The 23,141-nt window shown below is 41.7% G+C and overlaps 1 protein-coding gene across 3 annotated transcripts in view; it reads right to left on the bottom strand.

Moving 5' to 3' along the window:
- Nucleotides 1–23,141, bottom strand: part of GMCL1 (germ cell-less 1, spermatogenesis associated) — a 44,818-nt gene that overhangs the window by 18,479 nt on the left and 3,198 nt on the right. For all 3 annotated transcript variants that reach the window (XR_014783772.1, XM_084804220.1, XM_084804221.1), the window contains exons 2-10: nt 22,750–22,873; nt 14,899–14,995; nt 9,150–9,247; nt 8,465–8,577; nt 6,973–7,038; nt 6,768–6,852; nt 6,460–6,550; nt 5,866–6,006; nt 3,686–3,755 (exon numbers count right to left, since the gene is read on the bottom strand). Coding sequence is in view for 2 of the 3 variants with exons in the window: in XM_084804220.1 (XP_084660346.1) it covers nt 3,686–3,755; nt 5,866–6,006; nt 6,460–6,550; nt 6,768–6,852; nt 6,973–7,038; nt 8,465–8,577; nt 9,150–9,247; nt 14,899–14,995; nt 22,750–22,873 (885 nt within the window). In the remaining variant the exon portion in view is untranslated. The remainder of the gene's footprint in view (nt 1–3,685; nt 3,756–5,865; nt 6,007–6,459; nt 6,551–6,767; nt 6,853–6,972; nt 7,039–8,464; nt 8,578–9,149; nt 9,248–14,898; nt 14,996–22,749; nt 22,874–23,141) is intronic.

Raw genomic sequence — 23,141 nt, 5'->3', positions numbered from 1 at the left:
CTTGATCAAAAAATGAGATCAGATTCGTCTGGCAGGACCTGTTTTTGACAAATCCATGTTGGCTTCGAGTAATCACGGCATTCTTGTCAAGGTGCTTCCAGATGGATTCCTTTATCATCTGCTCCAGAATTTTCCCAGGGATTGATGTCAGACTGACTGGTCTGTAGTTCCCAGGTTCCTCCTTTTTACCCTTTTTGAAGATAGGGACAACATTAGCCCTCCTCCAGTCATCTGGCACTTCCCCCGTCCTCCATGATTTCTCAAAGAGAATAGACAGCGGTTCTGAGAGTTCTTCTGCCAGTTCCTCTATTACAATAGGATGCAGTTCATCTGGCCCTGGAGATCTGAACTCATTCAAAGTAATGAGGTGTTCCTTGACCATATGCCTATCAATCTCAAGCTGCAATCCTGCCCCTTCAGCCTGTACTTCGCCTTTGCCAGGGGGGTCATAGACCCTCTTTTGGCAGAAGACTGAGCCAAAGTAGGAATTGAGCACCTCTGCCTTTTCTTTGTCATCTGGTATCGTTTTGCCATCCTTATTTAATAGCTGAACCACCATTTCTTTCCTCTGCTTTTTACTAAGCACGTAGCTGAAGAAAGCCTTTTTGTTGTTTTTAGCATCCCTTGCTAACCTCAGCTCATTCTCAGCTTTAGCCTTCCTGACGCCATCCCTGCAATTCTGTGCTACCTGCCTGTACTCTTCCTTTGTTACTTGGCCTTCTTTCCACTTCCTGTATGTGTCCTTTTTTGTTTTCAGGTCATCCCTAAGCTTTTTGTGAAGCCACATTGGCTTCTTCTGTTGTCTTCCACCTTTTCTTCTTGTTGGAATTGTTTGTGATTGTGCCTTGAGAATTTCCTTTTTTAAAAGCTCCCACCCATCTTGGACTCCTTTTCTCGTTAGCGTTGCTTGCCAAGGGACCTTACTTATCATTGTTCTGAGTTTATTAAAATCAGCTTTCCTAAAATCCAGGATACGCGTTTGGCTACACTCGGCTTTTGCTTCCCTTAGAACCAAGAACTCAAGCGCTACATGGTCGCTTTCCCCCAGAGCTCCTGTAACTGCTACTTTATCCACTAAGTCATCTCTGTTGGTTAGGATCAAGTCAAGGATAGCCGATCCTCTAGTTCCTTCCTCTACTTTCTGTAGGAGGAAGTTATCCGCCACACAAGTCAGGAATTTCCTGGAGGGGCCCTGTTTTGCAGAATTTGTCTCCCAACAAATATCGGGGAAATTGAAGTCCCCCGTTACTACTACATCATGCTTCCTTGAAACCTTGGCTATTTGCTTTTCAAAAGTTTCATCCTCGTCTTCTCCTTGATTGGGTGGCCAGTAGTAGACTCCGACCACCAGGTTCCTTTTATTCTTTGCTCCATTTATTTCAACCCAGATGCTCTTGATGGGGCTACCAAGCTCCTCTTCCTGTATTTCTGTGCAGAGATATGTATTTTTCACATACAGTGCAACCCCACCTCCCTTTCTGTTCCTCCTGTTCTTTTTGAACAAGTTATATCCTTCAATTGCTGTATTCCAGTCATGAGAGTCATCCCACCAAGTCTCAGTTATACCTATCAGGTCATAATTTCCCTCTTGTATTAAGAGTTCAAGTTCGTTCTGTTTGTTTCCCATACTCTGGGCATTAATATATAGTTATCGAAGACCATGTGCTTCATAGTCTGGCTTTCTTCCTATATGTGTCTGAAGACTAGAATAATCATCTGCTTGTATTTCAAGAATGCCATGTGCGTCAGTACTGAACATCTTTGTAATAAAGTCCCTTCTATGCAGTCAAGCCATGGGTTCATCAAGCCCAGTACTTTTTGCTCCAACTGGCAGCAGCTCTCCCAAGTCTCAGGCAGAGGTTTTCCCCAAACCTTCTACACAAGATCCTTTTAGTCTGGAGATGCCAGGGACTGAACCTGGGACAGTCTCCATGCAAACCATTCACTCTACCAGCGAGCAATGGCATACAATGTATAATCACAAATATCTTCAAAATGGTACTCGTTGCCACCATTCAACAGTCCAGTTTCATGCTATCCCAAAGGAAACTCAACAGTTTAAAAGATGTAACTATTAGGGTGCTATCCCATGCAGGCTTAGGCTGCATTTCCACTGAACGATAAGCCAGAATCCCGGAGAACCCTAGCTAATGGTTCACAAGCTGTGTGCTAATGGATGCATCTCTTTCACTCCCACTAGGTTAAACTAAGCAGGACTTGAAAACTTCGTATGCTGTCTAAACTGGGACTCCTGACTTGCTGAGCCCCTTACAAGTCAGAATTCCAAACGAGGGTATGTTCTTGGTTTGCAATTTCTGGCTTGCAGAGGGGCGCAACAAGTTAGGAGTCCCAGTTCAGGCAGCATGCTAAGCTTTACATTCCTGATTAATTTAGCCAAGTGGTAGTGAAAGGGCTGCACACACCGGAATATAGCACATGAGAATACTGCCTTATTGGTGAGCAAATGTCATTCAGACTCAGAGGGGCTTATGTTTGAGTAAATGTGCACAGGAGTGGGTTGCAAAGAAACTGGATGTTGGAACTTTGATTTTGGAATTGATCTCATTTTCGAAAGGGATTTTGGGACACTTCTGAACATGAACCTACATGAACCTATATACTACCCTATTTAAGTTTATAAGCTAAATGCAGATTAAGTCTTGTTGCATTTTTCAGGACAGCACCTCCTTAGGCGTATGGATCAATGCAATTATTTATGGGGTTTGGGAAGATCTGGCTTCTGATTTTTACATAAAAGAAAACAAAGACAACTCCTAGCATGTTACCAATGGAAATAGAAATATTCAAATTCAGAAGCATCAAGATTTAAATACACAGAGAAACACAAACCATGAAGTACTTTCCCACAGAGGGAGAGATCACAGCATACAAAATGAACTTGAGTAGCCAAACACTCTGACAGTCTACAGCCTGTGCTGTAGAGAGTAGTCTGCACAGCACAAAGTGCTGCCATCTCTTTAACATTAAAAAAATCTCTAGTGCATAGACCAGTATCAAAGATAAAAGAGTTTTCTGCTTCCACTTATGTATATTCTTTAGCGATGCTCACCACAGCATGTATCTTAAGGATTAGAAAATGCTTTCATTATTAAATAAAAAACCAACTGCAGTATTCACTCACAGAACTAGGGCCCCACAAATCCACTGTCCACAATGCCAATGGCAACAGCATCTCTCCCAAGTTCTCTGCGAATTGCAGAAGGGTTCGTCTTTTACTCTGTTCTGGCTTTGCAGAAGGCAGACACAGCACAAGAGATGCTGAAAAACACTGTGCTATTTGAAACAAGATCCACCCCCTTCACTTGAGCCTCTGGCACATGCAGAAGACACAGGGAGAAAGGAAGAGTATTTTCATTTGCACTGGAGCTTTGGAGAAGGAAAAAAGTAGCAAGGCCCCTCTCACTACTCCCTTCTCCAACACCATCACAAACATCCACAGACAAGTTGGGAGGATGGTGATGACCACAAACTGGTCAATACATCAAGCCAAAATTTCTGGACCTCTGCATGCAAATGACCCCAAAGTTTGGAACTCTACAATTTGAAGAGCTATTTAGACACACTTACTTTCCCTCTTTCATTCCAACTTATGCATTCTGAGAAGTTTGTATCAGAAAAGGGGATGCACTAACACATTATAGGGAAAGGGGTGCACTATACATACCCAATATCATTGTCTTGTTCTGCTCTGAGCATGGCAAACCACTGCTGTTTGTAAACAGAGGACAGCCATTCTAAAATTTAAAAAGATCAAAGTGGGTCTTTTATGGATGGGGCATGTTAAACAGCACTTAAAACCTTTAACTTCAAATGTATACATATTCATAATTAGTAATGACTAGATCATAGCTCATCTAAATCTAATACCACCCTATTCTATCCTAAGCCATTCAGCTGGTATCAATGAAGGAAAGGGTTCCACTGGTTGGAGAGGTCACAGTTAATGAATGCACAAACAAAACAATGGTGGTTTTAATGGAGGGAACTGATTGGCACTTTGAAGAAGTTAGGGGAAAAGTAAGTTAGAGTTGTGTTTTATAGCAGTGTGGCAAGGAGTTTTTACAGAAAAGTACACAACCAAATTGCCTGAGATTTGTTATTTATTATTAACATTTAGAGAGCGATCCTATGCCACGCTAGACACTGTCTAGTGGGCCACAGGATATGCTCATTTCCAGGAAAAATGACCACCCCCCTCATCTGCGCTGCCTTGGAGGCAGCGCGGAGAAGCCTCATCCACCCCGCTCGCAAGAGGAGCGCGGAGCGACTGAAAACGGGCTGGGCTGGGGGCCTTCCAGGGCGGGGAGAGTGGAGCTGTGCATACAACACATCCTACACGTCGTAAGGCAGCTTCCTGCCCTGGCCGGCGCCCCCACTGCTAGATAGCAGAAAACAGCTATCTAGCGAAAAAGAGCAAGACAGGAGAGGAGCGGAGGGAACGATCCCCCCATGCCTCTCCTGCCATCCCTTGGATAGGCAGTTGCCTCTGAGGTCAGAAGCGGCTGCCTATCTAGTTAGGATTGCGCCCTTATATACCTACTTATTTTCTAAAACACCATTAAGTACATTACAGTGTTAAACAATACAACCTTAAAATAATTTTAAAAAACAAGAATATTAAGCCAAGTAAAAAATTAAAGCAGTTAAAAAACTACAAAATTTAAAAGGCTAAATTAAAAAGATGTACAATCCCTTTGTGGGGGTCAACTGCAGAGGGTGTGTATTTCACACTTTGGGAGTGACACAGGAGAAAGCCCTTTTACACGTAGAATCATAGAATAGTAGGGTTGGAAGAGGCCCTAATAATCTAAGCATGATGTAACTAAGGCATGGGTAATTGCTGCCAAATCACTTAGGAAAGGCTGCAGATGGCGCACCAAGCCTAATTATGCAAATGCATTCATTGCCACTCCTGCCACCTGAAGATCCAGGGACAGACTAGGATCAAGACGCACGCCCCTTCCAGAACAGGTTGGATCCCAATCCCCAAGACAGGCTTTCTACTAATAAACAACAACAAACAGAAGAAGGCTGAATGAAAAGATGAGAACAGGATGAACTGGCAAGCGCTGACATTCAGTTTAAGGAGGAAGACAATGATCTAGAGGTGGGATGCATTTTAATTGGGATTTAAGGATGACTCCAATAGCAATAAGAGGGAATAAATCAGCCTGGTGCCCTCCTGGTGTTTTGGATTGTAACTCACACCATCCCTGGTTATTGAGCATGCTTGTGGGGGGCTGATAGGAGTTGTAGTCCAAATCATCTGGAGGGCATCAGGTTGGAAAAGGCTGGGATGGGTTAATTTAATGCTCTGAATAACGAATTTAATAGAAGCTATTAAAGGATAATCTATTCACAAATCAGTGTTTGGTCTTTGACTGAAACTGGACTAACTGGTTTCAAACTAATGATTGACCAGTTTTACTAAAGAAAATCATAAGCTCTATGGTGGCAAATGTATTCTAAACACACATAAAACACAGGCATAGAATGTACTGTGACCAAAGACATCTTTCACTTATGACAGTCACCACCTATGAAATTTGAACCCAAACCTCTCAGACCCCAAGTCCTGTGCTCTACTTAACTACTTGTCCCTGCGTTTGATGGGAAGCAATAGATGGGGAACTAAATTCCCAAATCCACCTAGCAGAGGTCCCAGAAATCCTGCAATGAAGTGTAGACAGCCTGTCATCAAAGGCCCAACTTCTACCCCAAACTCCACTTGATCTGCAACCACTTCTCACATTAGCAAACTGGATGGTGGGGTAGCTTCTTCAATATTGCCAAGTGTGGCAGCACTCTGTGACTGGGGACAGGGGGAAGCTATGTCATTCCTACCTGCAGGTATCAGACCATCTCGCTCAACAATTCTTGCTGATGCCAGATCGCTGACTATGTACTGCAGCCTGAGATGTCTAAACACTGTGAAAAACGCACTTCCTTGTTCAGATTCCAAGAATGAGATGCCATCTTCAAAATCTGCAATGTCGCAGTAAGTCATCATCAGTTCAAAAACATTTTGGCAATGCATATATTAGACAAACTATATATTTTTATTTAGTTGTTCAGTAAGTGGTGGCTTTGCATTTTACAAGCAAAGCTGACTAATCTCAACTTTGTTTCAAGCTAATGGAAGATATAGATATATTTTCAAGCAATATGCTTTAAAACAATTAAGTCCTGATTTATTTGGTTTTTTTTTTTAAGCGTTCATGGCCACATCTACTCAGACACAAACTAATGAGAAACAGAAACTGAGTTTGGGAAGAACAGTATTATGGACTAAGACAACAGGTAAAATACGAAAGCATCTTAGCCCATATGGAACAGCCTATTTATGAAGCGTCAGCTTCAGAGTACATCCTGCATAGAGAGAGAACATTAGATTTTCAACATGCCAGATGTTCCCAAACCTTGGAGCTGCACAACTACCTTTTTTGCGCTTGGAAAACCAGACATCTGCTTCACTTAAAAGCTGTTTTAGTGACCCATTCCAAGAAGGCACCAGCTGAAGGAACATCCACTAGATAAAAACAAACGAACTGCTGTAAACATAAACTGTTCAGTGGAAAAGTAGGGTTTTACTGCAAACACACATTCAGTTTTAACTAGAGACGGAAGAAACTAGATAGGGAGTTTTTGGGCTATACTGGCAAGCATTTGGGTATGAAGGCATCATAGTAACAGTTGACTAAATCTGGTTTTGTGCAAGTCAACCCTTCAGGCTTCTTAGTTAGTACCTTCTTGAGAGCAGTATACACATCCATCTCCACTTGCATGACAAACAGGTTAGAGGAAATGATCAGCTGTTTCATGAGGTTTATGCTGCAACAAAAACACGGTACATGAACTGAGTTCAGAGTTCAAGATGCCAACGGAATTGTTTGAGTTGTACTATAATCGCATGCCAGTGCAGCTAATCCAAGATAGCTGAAATCTCTATACCTGAGTTCTTTGAAGAGTTCCACACTCTGGTGTGTCATCAGGTTGTTCAAGAGCCATTCAAGGGACCTTGATTTAAAATAAACCAGTCTTTTCATAGTGCGCAGAAAGATGCTCTAATCATATTTTATCCAAGCAGTTTGGCATATAGCAAGAATATTCTAAACAACTTGTAGAGTACATTTTTTACTCCAAATTTTTATCATATACTATGAAGCCTCACACACTCCATAGCCCACTGAGTCTGCTACAATGCCCTTCATTCCTATAATAGATCTCATTCTCCTTACATCCCACATTATGAAGTGTTACCTTTAGATTATTATTTATGCCTCCTGTGTCATCCTTCCAGTGATGTGGAGTGGAAAATGTTCCGAACTGGAAATTTTTCCAGTGCCTTATCTTTCTGCAGAAAATTTTCTGTTTCATAAGTTCATTAGTAATAATGAATGGATGGCAACTATAATATTAGGTAAACTTGGCAGTTTCAAAGTTGTAATTAATGTTTCTCCAGTAATTATCCCTAGCAACTTATTATGTGAGCGAATACGTATATCTCTCAGTGTGAAATGGACCTAATAAGTAGTGGCAGCGAAACTGAAGGTGCCCCAACAACCGTAGTGGAATTCAGTTGAAACAGATGAGTGGTTCTCAGCATATGTGCAGTTCTCTGGTTTGCTAAAATCAGTGCAGCCTTCCCCAACACAGTGCCCTCCATGCTGACTGAAGGATGCTGAGAGTTGTAGTCCAACATATCTGGAGGGCACCAGGCTGTGGAAGACTGAATTAGTCTGTCAACAGTTTCCAGTACCTTTGTTCCTTTCTTACATTTAAACAATAAGGCAAGTCTATACTATTGTCTTTAAGTTTTTACAAGCATTTCCATAAAAATGTCTACATAATGTAACATTTACAATCACATTAAGTGTGCTTTAATTTTTCCATCAAATATTTCAGGTCACACACTTGTGGTATATTTAGATAAAAAATTAACTTGGGAAACTTTTTAAGTTTTGTTGTTTATTTTTCTTATATTTAGTAACCATGCTACATTAGATCACTCTCTAGTGATTTTCTGACGCAAACTGAAAAATTTCCAATGCAAATGACCCTATGCAAATTTTCCAGAAAACCCACATCACTGCATCCTTCTGCCATTCTTTTATTCCCATCGCCCACAATAATCAAGAGTCCCAACCGTCTCAGGCAGAAATGTCCAAAGATCTTTAAGCCTATTATCCGTTCAAAGATTTTTTTTTCAGTTCTACAATTCTAATACTTTAATTTTCTAAAATTAATCACTTATTTTCTACATTTACATACATATCCTGAATAAGTTACTTTTAAAAGTGAAGTAGAAATGGAGGAACATGCCTTCAAAGAAACTATGTTAGATGCTTTCCTAGGTAAAGGTCCAGGGGGATCTCATTAATTTTAGAAATGTCTTCTCCTTAAAGGTTATTTCAATGCATGTGGTAAATGAAGAAAAACTTACTTTTTCTTCAAAGAATCTAATCCATATGTTCCTGCAGAATTATAATAACTGCACACAGTTTTCACATTAATTGTTTCCTTCATTGTCTCACCACACTGCTGTATTAAGCCATCCTGTAAATGCACATTGAAAAAATCTTAAACATGAAGCCTTAAATGCTGTGTGTGATGCACTCCCCCAAATCTGGCTGGCCAGAAGTTGAACACAATTATTACCTACAGATGCTGCTTGTTTGAAAGAATTAGATATACCTCCCAACTAATGTCTTTCAAGGCAAGACTTGGCACAGTTATACAATTTTTTTCATATTAGAGGGAGAAATGGGAAAGTTTTGGAATCCTAGAGTTTACTTTTAAGGGTCACAGATGCCCTCACATATTGGAACGTATTTCCAAAAGTTACATAAAGAGCTGTGATGTGTGCTCTGGCTGGCAGAAGCAACCGAAGGTATAAAGAAAAGACTCTTCTCTAAGATCCCTTAGAAGGATTAAACCTGGGAACGTATATCTGCATATGCTTCAACATAGAGAAGTCACAGAATATGGTGGATATATTTAAAAGGAGAGCTACATGGCATTTATAAAATGGGTCTCCTTCTATATTGCAAAGCTGAATATTTTATGAATGCCCTGGAATTTACAAAGTGAAGAGGGATTGCAAAATAACAGTAGCCAAAATAACTTACCAACTGCAGCATACTGGCTGCTGCTAGGAGGGCAATGACTCGGCTAGGATTTATTAACACTTCATCTCGATATAGTGAACCAAATGCTATCTGTAAAGCTAAGATAAAAACAAGCCATCATAGCAGTCAAAACTAAAAGGAGGCTATCTTCACACACACAAGACATGCTTTGTAATTTAATGCATCTCTCTTCCATGCAACACAGGTGCTCAATGTGACATATAAACATGTTAAAATCAAGAAACCTCTAAGGCAGACAAGTTTAAACAGAGCAAAATACCACCACAAGTCATACAAACAGCAGCTGAGAACATTTAAAACATAATGCAAGCCCTGATCAGAAAAAGAATTTGCTGATCAAGGAGCAAAGACTAGGTACTCCCACGGGTATTAAGAAGCACCACCAATTCCAGGGTTCTCAGAATTTTGTATTTTTACCTTAAAAACACTGTGGTTTAGATCAGAAATGTAAGAATGTAGTGAGGGTCACTATTCATGACAACAGCATTACAAACGTAGGACTTCACGGGATCTGGAAGCTATGCTTCTATTAATGCAGCCCAAAAGAGCATTTGCCTTTTTTGCAGCCACATCACGTTATTGGCTCATATTCAGCTTGTGATCGACAACAATTCCAAGATCCTTCTTGCTTGTAGTGTTGTTCAGCCATGTTTTATAACTGTGCATTTGGTTTCTTTTTCCTAGGTGCAGAACTTGGCATTTGTGCCTGTTAAATTTCATTCTGTTGTTTTCTGCCCAGCGCTCCAGTCTATCAAGATTACTTTGAATTTTGTTTCTGTCTTCCAATGTATTAGCTATCCCACCCAATTTTGTGTCATCTGCAAATCTGATCAGCATTCCCCACACCTCCTCCTCCAACTCATTCATAAAAATGTTGAGGAGCACTGGACCCAGGACTGAGCCCTGCGGTACCCTGCTCATTACCTCTCCCCAGTTGGAGAAGATCCCATTGATAAGCACTCTTTGAGTCCGATTCTGTAGCCAATTGTGGATCCACCGGATCGTTGTTTCATCTAGCCCACTTTGAGCTAGTTTGCTCATCAGGATATCATGGGGCACTCTGTTGAAAGCTTTGCGGAAGTCGAGCTATATTATTCCCGCAGTCCACAAGGGAGGTTACTTGATCAAAAAGTGAGATCAGATTTGGCTTCGAGTAATCACTGCACTGTTTTCAACGTGCTTCCAGATGGATTCCTTTATCATCTGCTCCAGAATTTTCCCAGGGATTGATGTCAGACTGACTGGTCTGTAGGTCCCAGGTTCCTCCTTTTTACCCTTGTTGAAGATAGGGACAACATTAGCCCTCCTCCAGTCATCTGGCACTTCACCCGTCCTCCATGATTGCTCAAAGATAATGGACAGTGGTTCTGAGAGTTCTTCTGCCAGTTCCTTTATTACTCTAGGGTGCAGTTCATCTGGCCCTGGAGATCTGAACTCATTCAAAGTAATGAGGTGTTCCTTGACCATATGCCTATTGATCTCAAGCTGCAATCCTGCCCCGTCAGCCTGTACATCACCTTTACGAGGGGGCTCATAGACCCTTCTCTGGGAGAAGACTGAGCCAAAGTAGGAACTGAGCACTTCTGCCTTTTCTTTGTCATCTGTTATCATTTTGCCATCCTTATTTAATAGCTGAACAACCATTTCTTTCCTCTCTCTTTTACTATGCACATATTTTAAGAAAGCCTGTTTGTTGTTTTTAGCATCCCTCGCTAACCTCAGCTCATTCTCAGCTTTAGCCTTCCTGACGCCATCCCTGCAATTCTGTGCTACCTTGCCTGTACTCTTCCTTTGTTGCTTGGCCTTCTCTCCACTTTCTATATGTGTCCTTTTTTGTTTTCAAGTCATCCCTAAGCTTTTTGTGAAGCCACATTGGCTTCTTCTGTTGTCTTCCACCTTTTCTTCTTGTTGGAAGTGTTTGTAATTGTGCCTTGAGAATTTCCTTTTTTAAAAACTCCCACCCATCTTGGACTCCTTTTCTCGTTAGAGTCGCTTGCCATGGGACCTTACTGATCATTGTTCTGAGTTTATTAAAATCAGCTTTCCTAAAATCCAGGGTACGCGTTTGGCTACAGTCGGCTTTTGCTTCCTTTAGAACTAGATGTCAGGGTGGACACTGAGCCCATAGAACCTCAGAGCAGTTCTGATTCTGAGGAGGAACAGCCGTCCGTGGGAGAGGAGCACACTCATCCCTCCCAGGCCCTGCAGCTGGCAGATTCCTCCTGCCGGCATTCCATACATAGATAGCGGTCCTGGGAGTGAAAGAGCGCGGGAGGAGGGCTGGCTGGATGCTCAACGCAGACACAAAGAGCGACGAGCTATGGAGGGCGTGGAAAGGAGGCGTAGCGCCCATTTGGCTTGCAGGCAATGGTCGCGTCCAGAGGACCCAAGGGAAAAGGGGAGGGACTTTCCCTAGCCCTCAAGTCAGGGTCTGCAAGTGATTCTCGTTCCAACAGGGACCAACTGTTTCCAACCCGGGACATAGGTTACTCTGCTGTTCATAGCTTAGTCACTGGTGATAGAGTTATTAAGTTGTAAAAGGAATAAAGCCTTGAAAGGAATCCTTTGTCTGTGTCTGGAGTTGGCTACTGGAGTAGACTGAAAGAGGCCGGCTAGGGCCCCCTGACACCAAGAACACAAGTATAACATGGTCACTTTCCCTCAGAGTTCCCGTAACTCCTACTTTATCCACTAAGTCATCTCTGTTGGTTAGGATCAGGTCAAGAATAGCCAATCTTCTAGTTTCTTCCTCTACTTTCTGTAGGAGGAAGTTATCCACCACACAAGTCAGGAATTTCCTGGACGGGCCATGTTTGGCAGAATTTGTCTCCCAACAAATATCGGGGAAATTGAAGTCCCCCATTACTACTACATCATGCTTCCTTCAAACCTTGGCAGTTTGCTTTTCAAAAGTTTCATCCTCGTCTTCTCCTTGATTGGGTGGCCAGTAGTAGACTCCAACTACCATGTTCCTTTTATTCTTTGCTCCATTTATTTTGATCCAGATGCTCTTGATGGGGCTACCAAGCTCATCCTCCTGTATTTCTGTGCAGAGATATGTATTTTTCACATATAGTTCAACCCCACCTCCCTCCCTGTTCCTCCTGTTCTTTTTGAACAAGTTATATCCTTCAATTGCTGTATTCCAGTCATGACAGTCATCCCACCAAGTCTCAGTTACTCCTATCAAGTCATAATTTCCCTCCTGCATTAAGAGTTCAAGTTTGTTTTGTTTGTTTCCCATGATCTGGGCATTAGTATGTACACATGGAAGACCATGTGCTTCACGGTCTGGCTTTCTTCCTACATGTGTCTGAAGACTGTTATTGGGCGCTATTAGAGCTGTTCTCTCTGTTGCGGTGCATGAGCCTTCGTCCACTGTTACCCCCAACTTTATGTCTCCCTTCCCCGTAGTATTCAGTTCTTGATAAAGTTCTTCATGCTGTGGCCAAACACATTCTTCCCAGCCCTTGTGAGGTGCAACCCGTCCCTAGCCAACAGTCCATCTTCCAGGAAGTATAGCCCGTGGTCCCAGAATCCAAATCTCTCTCATCGGCACTGCCTTCATAGCCAGTCATTCACCCAGAGTATTTTTCTTTCCCTTTCTATCCCTCTTCTTACTACTGGCAGGATGGAAGAGAAAACTATCTGGGCCCCAAAGTTCTTGCGTTTCCTTCCCAAAGCTTCAAAGTCTGACGTGATTTCTTCATAGCTCTGCTTGGTGGTATCATTTGTTCCCACATGGATGAGAAGAAAGGGATACCTGTCAGTGGGTTTTGAGTGCAGGCAACCCTTCAGTCATGTCTCTAATCCATCCTCCCGGGAAACAGCATACTTGGAGAGTCCATGGGTCTTTGCGACATACTTGGGTTTCAATCCCATGCAGCAAGGAGTCTCCCACTACTACTACTCTTCTCTTCTTGTTGTTGTAGGCCTTGGTTTCATCACCTCTGCTTGACTGACCTTCAGCCTCTTGCTCGCTCTCATGCAGATTCCCTGTAATTCCTCCTCTGCAGGCTGTCTTCCAGTCTCATCCTCCAGTACCTGGAAACAGTTCCCTAGTTCCACTACCTCCATTGGTGCAGAGTGGCTTCTAGTTCTTCTGTTCCTAACTGTCACCCTTTTCCAAGGAGTATCCTCTACTTCATTTTTCCTCACCTCAACATTTTCCTCTTCTGTCTCGGCTTGCTGTTGCTCTTCTAGCTCCTGTACTTTGCTTTGCTGCTGTAGTTTTCACTTTACACTTTACTGCTCCAGCTTTTGGTCCTGGAGATTTTACTTCTGAAAGTTGTAAATAGCATAGCAACTTAATTATAAGAAAGATCTCCCCTCCCCTCAAGGATAGATGGAAGGGCCATAGGTCAGTAGTAGAGGACATGTTTTGCATGTAAGAGGCCCAGATTCAATCCCGGGCATCTCCAGGTAGGACTAGGAAAGACCTGCCTGAAACTCTGGAGAGCTACTGCCAGTCTGTGTAGGCAATACTGAGGTAGATGAATGGTCTGACTCAGTAAAACAGCTTCCTATGTTCCTATCTGGCCCAAACAGAAACTGCTATAAAATTATGGGTGGAAAAATCTGAACATATACCATCTATCACCAGATCAAATATTGTATATCCTCCCTTTTCTGGTCCAAAAGTGTAGCAATTTTCTATGTTGATCCTTATTAGAATTGAGACGGCCTTTATGCAGAAGTCATCAAACCTCTCAATAGAAACAGCCATTATAAAAAGTTTGGAATCTGACAAAGGAAATCCTACAGTATGCCAAGGATCCAAAATGGCTAGCACAAATAGTTACAAAGCTAAATGGGGACTCCCTTACTTACTGGAGCAGACTGGCCAGACTTTAACAAACCACTATTAACTTGTCATAAAAAGAATGCATGGGAAATCTGCCTTTCATAATAATGCTCTGCTCATTTTTACGAAAAATATGGTGGTATAGTGCATCTTAGATTTCTATGACTCTTTGCTGAATGTTTTTAAAGGTTAGAAGAGTTCCAATTGTGTCTGCCGCCAAATGGAGAAACCCATTTTCTAATGAATTCTCTCGAAATATCAGTTTTACTAAAGAGTAACATTTTGGAACGAGATGAAATACTGGAATGCCTCTCCCAAGACATTTCCAAGATAACCAACTATTACTGTTATCCAAATAATGTTTTAATTTGCAACTTGTACTGATGAATTTTTCATCAGTGAGTGAGCACACTACCTCTGGCACATTCCTTTCTGAAAACAACTTACAATCACCCTGTTCATAGGCCGTGAGTGTGACATCCAAACTCAGACACTCTGGGTTCTTTAGGGATTAAACAACCCGGAGTTAACTCAAAAACCAATTGTTGCTTAACACTGGGTTGTTTAACCCTTAAATAACCCAGAGTGTCCAGGTCTGAACATCATGCTCACAACCTACGAAAAGAGTGATCGTAGACTGTTTACACAAAAGGAGAAGCATCAGGCATGCCAGAGGCAGGGCGCTTGCTTGCACTTACCCAGCAAATCAAGGGTTAATTAATCTCCAATATTACATTATGTGCAAACTTGGTCTATGAGTTGGATCCATAGACAAGAGCAGACTCACTGAAATCAATGTGATCCAAGATAGTCAAGACTAACTTATGTCCCACTGATTTCAATGAGTTACTCTAAGTATGATTAAGTCTGAATCCAATCTAATGTTTGCCGTAAAAAGTTTTCCCAATATGATCCTTTGCTTACCTTCTATATCAATATTCTGATCAGGAATTTCCAATTCTATTGTATCCATTCCTGATTCCCTCCAGGAACCACTGAACATACTTGAAAAGTAGCCAGACTACAGAAACAAAAACCATGCATTTAATTTGTTTGTCTTTTTAAATGACAAAAACAATTACATTATATAATACGTTAATAAGATACAAAGTAATTATCCATATTTTCATATTAGAATGGACTATGGTGGAAAATACTGTTACTTATATATGGAAGACATCTTCTATCATAGTTCCTCCTGGTGTGCAAATATTTAACTTAAATTTCAAGCAAATTTGTGTTTAACCTATACTTCAAATACTTTTGAACCCTAAATGGATGATTCAGACACAACAGTCCAGTCATAAACCATAGTTTATGAAGTTGAGAACAAGTGTCCCCCACCCCCACTGCATACTGGCTCCACCACTCTGATCCTGGTTAAAATAAACCACAGTTTCAAGTTGCATATGAAATGGGAAACTGTGCTGCTCCAAACAACCAAAATCAAACTGTGGGTTCAGATCCTAGTTACTAAACCAACATTACACCACAGTTTCCTATTATGGACATATTATGGTTCACTTAAAACAGGAATTAAGTGCCAAAGCCAACATATGAAAGGAAAAGCAAGGGACGAGCTTATGGACCCTGTTCCTGGCTTCTTAAACCACAGTTTATGAAACTGGGATGACTGAATGTGAACCAATCCAAACAGTACTAATTGTAAAAAACAAAAACAAAAAAAAGGAAAGTAATGAGCATCCAGAATATATAACGCTATCTGAAACTTGGCCAAAAACTCCTGCAGGAACGAATTTATAGGGAACTGGAGAAGTGCATGCAAGACGTACAAATTTACAAGTGTGATCTCGTACTACAGATACATTGCTATATGCACACATACAGTTAGGTGTAGGTAAATTAATACACACGTACACATACACCATTTAAGTATACCTTTTTATTAAAGTGTAATTCATATAAAACTAGAAATAGCTAGTTTTCCATCCAATGAGGTGAAAAATACTGCTTTACTAGAACTTTCCATCACAGCAGGAGGTGACCCCATTATGAGACGCTATCACTCACTGAAGTTTACCTGAGAGATTAAAAAAATAAAGTCTATTTGTACAACAGTATATTCCCTGCACCATAAACCAAATGTATTTTCCCCAAAGGCAAATTATTATTGATTAATTTATTCAAGTAATCCAAAACATATGTCATTAACAATTAAAGTACACCTCTTTGCTGCTGTGGAATCTGTAATAAGAGCATATCGTGATTAGAGACAAAATGGTAATTTGTATACCACGCCACATGCTGCGTTTAATTAATAACACCCAATACTTTAATTCACAACCTTCAAATTTACTCTTTCCCTATGGCATGCTTTTCTACTACTTAATGAGCAAGCTATTACTAGTAAAGAACACCAACTGTTCAACATGAAACAAGACTTACTAACATTCAAGACTGCTGTTCTGAAGATCAGCTACAATAAAATATACCAATTTGCCTCTTGATCTCCCCTTTTCTTACAGCCACAAAGCATCATTTTACTCTTAAGCAAAAGACAGACAGCCATAGCACTACAGTTTGATAATTTGCACAACAAGGCCTGGTCTAACTATCCACCTATTTTATCTCAGGGCCTTGTCTGGCAGGAGACTAAGAGAAAAGAATATGCATTATATAATTTTCGGAGTTCTGTGGACCTTTGTATCCAGAGCCAGAGAGAGGGAGACATCCCTCCCATACATTACACTGAACCCCTGAGCACTTAGGGAACAAATATGGAGGATTAGTATATTTTCATATGACACCTTTTCTAGTAAGTGCTCAACGGACCTCCCACGTATTCTCTCAATAGTACGGTAGCCAAGTATTATCCTCATATTACACAAATGATTTCAACCAAAGGGCTCATATCCACATACTTAAACTTACCCCAAGTTTAGAAAGGAGAAATAAAAGCAACAGGTAGCTTTATATTGACAAGAGCCACCGTGCAGGCCTAGGTAGTGGAAGAGTCTGCTTATAAACAAAAAAAGTGTCGGCTAGCTTCTGTTTGGGCTCAGTGTAGGCTCAGGTTTTAGATCTTATAGAGCAGCTCAGAAATAGACTCATCCCAACTTTGGGAGTTCAGCTTATCATTTACTTTTAATATAAACACAAAGGGACTCAGCACTTGCAAAACACATCCCTTTCTAAATCAGATACCCAGTGTCAGCCCTTTGGCCCTTTGCATCCCCAGGGGAGCCTGAACCACATACCAAATCACCTACTCTTTGTCTGTTGCCCCTCCAATAACCCACTGACTATTGTCCTCTCCCCTAAACAACTGACCTACATTTCCACTCACCGGAAGCTAGAGCAGATCACTAGTTCAGCCAGAGCCTCCCTTGCTTTTCAAACGAGGCCCTCTAATCAGACTGGCTGCAACAGCAGTTGGGACAAGCTAGCTAGAACTATATAAGGAGGCAGGCTTGCAAGGGAGCCAGCTCTCTGAGCACAAGGAGCCCCAGTGACAAAGCGTCAGCACACAAGTGAGTTAAGTACCCGTGTGAGTTAAGCAACCATGTGAAGCAACCAACAGGGTGAGGAGGCCAGGGCAGTTTATTCTTTCCTCCCTTCTCATAGTAAGTAACTATAAATAAATAAATTAACTATAAATTCCCCACCTTTTCCCAGTAAACAAGTTAGCTGTAAACAAACCCTATAATTGCAATAAAAACAGTTATGAAGGTAGAAAGCCAGCAGGGGACTATCTAGTGTATTGTGCCGCCACATGTATGACTATCTGCCAACTGAACAGAAGTCATGGGTATGTGCTTGGTGTAATGAGCTCTTGGCTCTCAGGGAACAAGTTATTTCCCTTGAAGACAAAGTTGCTGACCTGAAGAAGCTAAGAGAGCTTGGTGGACGAGACCTTCAGGGACCTAATAACAGTCTCCCTACCCTTGGGTGACAGCTTCTCTGCTGTCACAGAGAATGAATGTCTTGGGGAAGGAGGGCATCATTCTGAGGAAAAGGGAAATGATCCCTCAGAAAGGACCCAGTCCTCAGAAGACAAGCAAATATCCTTTTGTGCCGAGGATGTTTCTCCAGGGGAGCAGGGGGCTTGTGGTAGTTTGGAGATTCGATCATTAGACACAATGTCAGCTGGGTTTGTGATGGGCATGTAGACCGCATGGTGAATTGCTTGCCTGGTGCGAAGGTTGCAGATATCACGTGCTGTCTAGATAGCATAGTAGATAGTGCTGGGGTAGAGTCAGTGGTCATGGTCCATGTTGATAGTAACGATGTGGGGAAACGTAGTCGGGAGGTCCTGGAAGGCCAAATTCAGGTTGCTAGGTAGGAGGTTGAAATCCAGGACTACCAAGGTGGCTTTCTCATAAATGGTACCTGTTCGATGCACAGGGCCAGCTAGACAGGCAAAGCTAAGGAGTCTCAATGCATGGATGAGTTGGTGGTGTTGGGAGGAGGGGTTCAGATTTGGTAGGCAATGGGGAACATTTTGGGACAAGCCGGGCCTGTAGAAGAGGGATGGGCTCCACTTGAATCAAAATGGAACCACACTGCTGGTGCTAAGCATTAAAAAGATGGCAGAGAAGCTTTTAAACTGAACCCTGGGTGAAAGCTAACAGGAGTTGGGAAGTATCTGGTTCAGGTTGAATCAATAAAGAAGTTTCTGATTGCCCAAATGTAGAAGGGGAGGAAATAGGCCATGAGCATATGGTGCAATATGACAGCCAAAGAAAGAGGCCTGAGTGCCATAGCAGAAGAAGCACACCCCAGAGACATCCGGGGAGGGACATTGCGTATAAGTGTTTCTATGCAAATGCTAGAAGCCTCCAAGCCAAGTTGGGAGAAATGGAACAGAGAGAACCAGCGGGATATGGTCATCATTGGATATAAACTCTATAGGAAGGACAGGAAAGGACAAGCTGGAGGAGGTGTTGCTCCGTACATCTAAGAAGGCATCGTGTTGAGCAGATCAGAAAACCTAAAAGGGGCAGACTCTTCCTCAGTACCAGGCTCCAAAACCAATTTAGTACTAGGGACATGCAATCGTCCCCCAGACCAGAATGCTCAGGGTGATCTTGAGACAGAAAACGAAATCAGAGAGGTCTCCAAACGAGGAAGTGCTGTAATAATGAGCAACTTCAATTCCCCACACATGGACTGGATAAATGCACATTCCAGTCACAACAAAGAGGTTAAATTTTCAATGCCCTAAACTACTGTGCCCTAGAATAGTTGGTCATCAAACTGACCAGAGGAGAGGCAACGATGGATTTAATCCTAAGTGGTGCCATCCAGAACCTAGTACAACATGTAAATGTTGCTGAACCACCTGGAAACTGTGACCACGGCGCTATCAGATTTAATATATATATTTAAGTGGAAAATTGCCAAGGAAGTCCAACACAGACACATTTGACTTCAAAAGGGGAGACTTCTCTAAAATGAAGGAGCTGGTAAAAAGGAAGTTGAAAGGGGGAGTCAAGCGGGTTAAATCCCTTCAAAATGCTTGGAGGTTACTCAAAGAAGCTCAGCTAAAATGTATACCACAGGTTAGGAAAGGTAGCACCAAGTCCAAAAGGTCGCCGGCATGGTTAATGAGGTGTGTCAAGGAAGTTATTAGAGAAAAGAGGGCTTCCTTCAGAAAATGGAAGTCTTGCCCAAATGAGGAAAATAAAACGGAGCACAAGCATGCTCAAAGGAGATGCAAGCAGACAATAAGAGATGCAAAAAGGCATTTTGAAGAGCACATTGCTAACATCAAGGCCAGCAATAAATAATTCTTTAAATATAACAGAAGAAGAAAACCAGCTAGGGAGGCAGTTGGACTGCTGGATGACACCAGTTAAAGGAGTACTAAAGGAGGAGATTACAGAGAAGCTGCATGAATTCTTCTCATCGGTCTTCACTGCAGAAAATAAAGGACAGATACCTGTGCCTGAACAGATGCTTTCAGGAAGGAAATCTGAGGAACTGAGGCAAACACTGGTGACAAAATATGAAGTTCTCAACCTTACTGACAAACTGAAAGTTAATAAATCACCAGGCCCAGATGACATCCATCCTAGAGCTCTTAAAGAACTAAAATATGAAAATGCTGATCTTCTAACAAAAATATGTAACATGTCCCTAAGATTAGCCTCTGTACCAGAGGACTGCAGAATAGCTAATGTAACACCAATTTTTAAAAAGGGATCCAAGGGGGTTCCGGGAAATTACAACCCAGTTAGCTTAATGTCTGTTCCAGAAAAATTGGTTGAAAGCATTATTGAAGATAAAATTAGGAAGTATATAGGACAAGCCCTGCTGAAAAAGAATCAACATGGCTTCCACAAAGGTAAGTCCTGTCTGACTAACCTTTTAGAGTTCTTTGAGAGTATCAATAAACATGTTGACAAGGGTGATCCAGTAGACACTGTCAACATCCTTTTGGAAGTACAAGTAAACAAAGTCCCTCACCAAAGACTCCTGAGCAAACTTAGCAGTCATGGAATAAGAGAGGAAATCCTTTTATGGATCAGTAACTGGTTAACGAACAGAAAGCAGAGAGTAGGAATAAGTGGTCAATTCTCCCAAAGGAGGCATGTAAACAGTGGGGTCCCATAGCTATCTGTATTGGGGCCAATGCTTTTCAACTTATTTACAAATGATCTGGAATTAGGAGTGAGCAGTGAAGTGGCCAAATTTGCTGGTAACACCAAATTATTTAGGGAGGTTAAAATGAAAAGGGATTGTGAGGCACTCCAAAAGGATCTCTCCAAATTGGGGAAACAGGTATCAAAATGGCAAATGCGGTTCAGTGTAAGCAAGTGTAAAGTGATGCAATTGGGGCAAAAAACCCCAACTTCGAGTATAAGCTGATGGGATCTGAGCTAGTGGTGACTGACCAAGAGATCTTGGGGTTGTGCTGGACAGCTTGATGAAAATGTTGACTTAGTGTGCAGCTGCTGTGAAAAAGGCAAATCCCATATTAGGCATAATTAGGAAAGGAATTGCAAATAAAACTAGCAAGGTAACATACCCTCCTTATAAAAATCTATGGTGCGAGTACTGTGTACAGGTGTGGTCACTGTACCTTAAAAAGGCCATTGTAGAGTTGGAAAAAGGGGCGAAAAGGGCAGCTAAAATATCAAGGGGCTGGAGCAACTCCGCTATGAGGAAAGGTTACAACAAATGGGATTGTTTAGCTTAAGAAAAAGGCGAGTAAAGCGAGACATGACAGAGGTGGACAAAATTATGCATAGTCTGCAGAATGTGGATAAGGAGATATTTTTGTCCCTGTCTCATAATACTAGAACCCAGGATCATCCCATGAAGCTGATTGGAGATTCAGGACAGATAAAAGGAAGGACTTCTTCACACAGTGGATATTTAATTCACTATAGAATTCACTTCCACAAGATGTAGTGATAGCCACTACTTTGGATAGCTTTAAAAGGGGAATGGACAAATTCATGGAGGATAAGGCTATCAATGGCTACTAGTCCTGATGGTTATATGCCACCTCCAGTATCAGAATATGCCTATGTACACCAGTTGCTGGGGAACATGGGCAGGAGGGTACCGTGGCACTCATGTCCTGCTTGTGGGTTTCCCATGGGCAGCTAGCTGGCCCCTGTATGAACAGAATGCTGGACTAGATGGACCCGTGGTCTGATCCAGCATGGCTTTTCTCATGTTCTTATGTTCTTGACCATTACGCTGTCAGTGAAGACCTCCTTTTTCCCACATGGAAAGATCTGATGACATCTCACTGTCCCATCTGCCCAGGAAATGTTTTCACGTTGGGGTTGAATTCAAGGGTTGGAAACAAGCATACTTTGGACTCAAACAGCATTTTAACACAGAAAGACCATTTGGATATAACAGAAGGAGCTATAGTGGATTTCACAGCTGGAAATGCCCAAGTGGCCTACTAGGATAAAAATGGCCACTTGCCAAAAAAAGGCCAGTGATCAACTGATTGACAAATAATCAGAAGTTTCTGAATGCAGCCAATAATGCTTGCAATTTTATTCACACAGAAACAGAGCCCTGTGGTCACTTTGTACATTGGGGTTGGGGTGGGGGATATATCAGGGGTAGGTATGGCAACTACAAACAAGCTTTCGGCCATGTAAACAACATGCAAGCACCTATGATTGATAAAATGTTTTATATTGTTTAGGTACACACATCTTCCAATGGGACCACTTCATGGCTATCTCACATATTTATATGCCAAATTATTTTAAATTAGTTTAAATGCTAAACTAAAAGCAGAAGATTTTATTGCTGATCTTTAAAAAAGTGGTTTTAATATTTTGAAAACAGTTCCGAGGAAAAGATAAAGAGGAAGTGCCTGACACAGCACAATCCTATGCATATTTACTAGGAAATATGTTCCATGGATTTCAATAGGATTTACTCCCTAAAACAGGAAAGGGAAGAGGGTAGATCTTGATCTACTAGTGATTTGTACTACTAGATTGGTAAGGTTTTCTGACTGTCAATTATTTAACAGTAGCAACAACAAAATGATGCCCCACCCATCTTAAATTATACTGTTGAAATGAAGTAAGACTAGAGTAACCAGAAGTGGATTTCTGTGTGCAAGGATGATATTTATTCAGTTCTGGTACCCAAAACAAATTCCTGGGCTCAGGATGATTTAATTTAAAGTATGTTTTTTGCACCAGACTCAGGGTTCTAGTAAAAAAAATTAAGAAGACAGCACAAGCCTGAAGTCTGCCCAACCCTGCCCTTGTTATGTATGCTTAAAATTGCCGCTTGGGTTTGTCTGGGAAAAAAACACAGTTTTCTTACCTGACATAAGTATATCTTGTGCAAGTTCCATTCTTCTCCCAGGGCACAAATCTTAATATCACTGTTTTCACCTTTCAGAAACAGTGTCTGATAAATATACTTGGAAGTACTTTTTAGTTTTTTCCTGGATTAAGAAAAAAAGCAAATATCGGTGTTGGGTTCCAACACACAATGGCCTGGTTCAATGGCCTGGAAAACAATACACTATGAGTTGCTTCCCCAACCCCCACACGTGCCACTCACATGCCTGGTATTTGCTTAATTACCTGTGCTGCATTGTGGATTGCTGTGTCATCTGAACTTGGTGTGCAGCAGCGGTGGCTTCTAACCCACCCCACAACCCCTACTATAAGCCATGGATTGTGGAGTGAGTTAGAAGCTACCCCTGCTGC

Source organism: Heloderma suspectum, chromosome 6 (assembly GCF_057233095.1).
Source record: "Heloderma suspectum isolate Gila_16-S chromosome 6, 16-S_ref, whole genome shotgun sequence".
Taxonomy (NCBI): Eukaryota; Metazoa; Chordata; class Lepidosauria; order Squamata; family Helodermatidae; genus Heloderma; species Heloderma suspectum.
The sequence above is the reverse complement of the archived record's forward strand: the minus strand, read 5'-3'. Positions and strand labels throughout refer to the sequence as shown.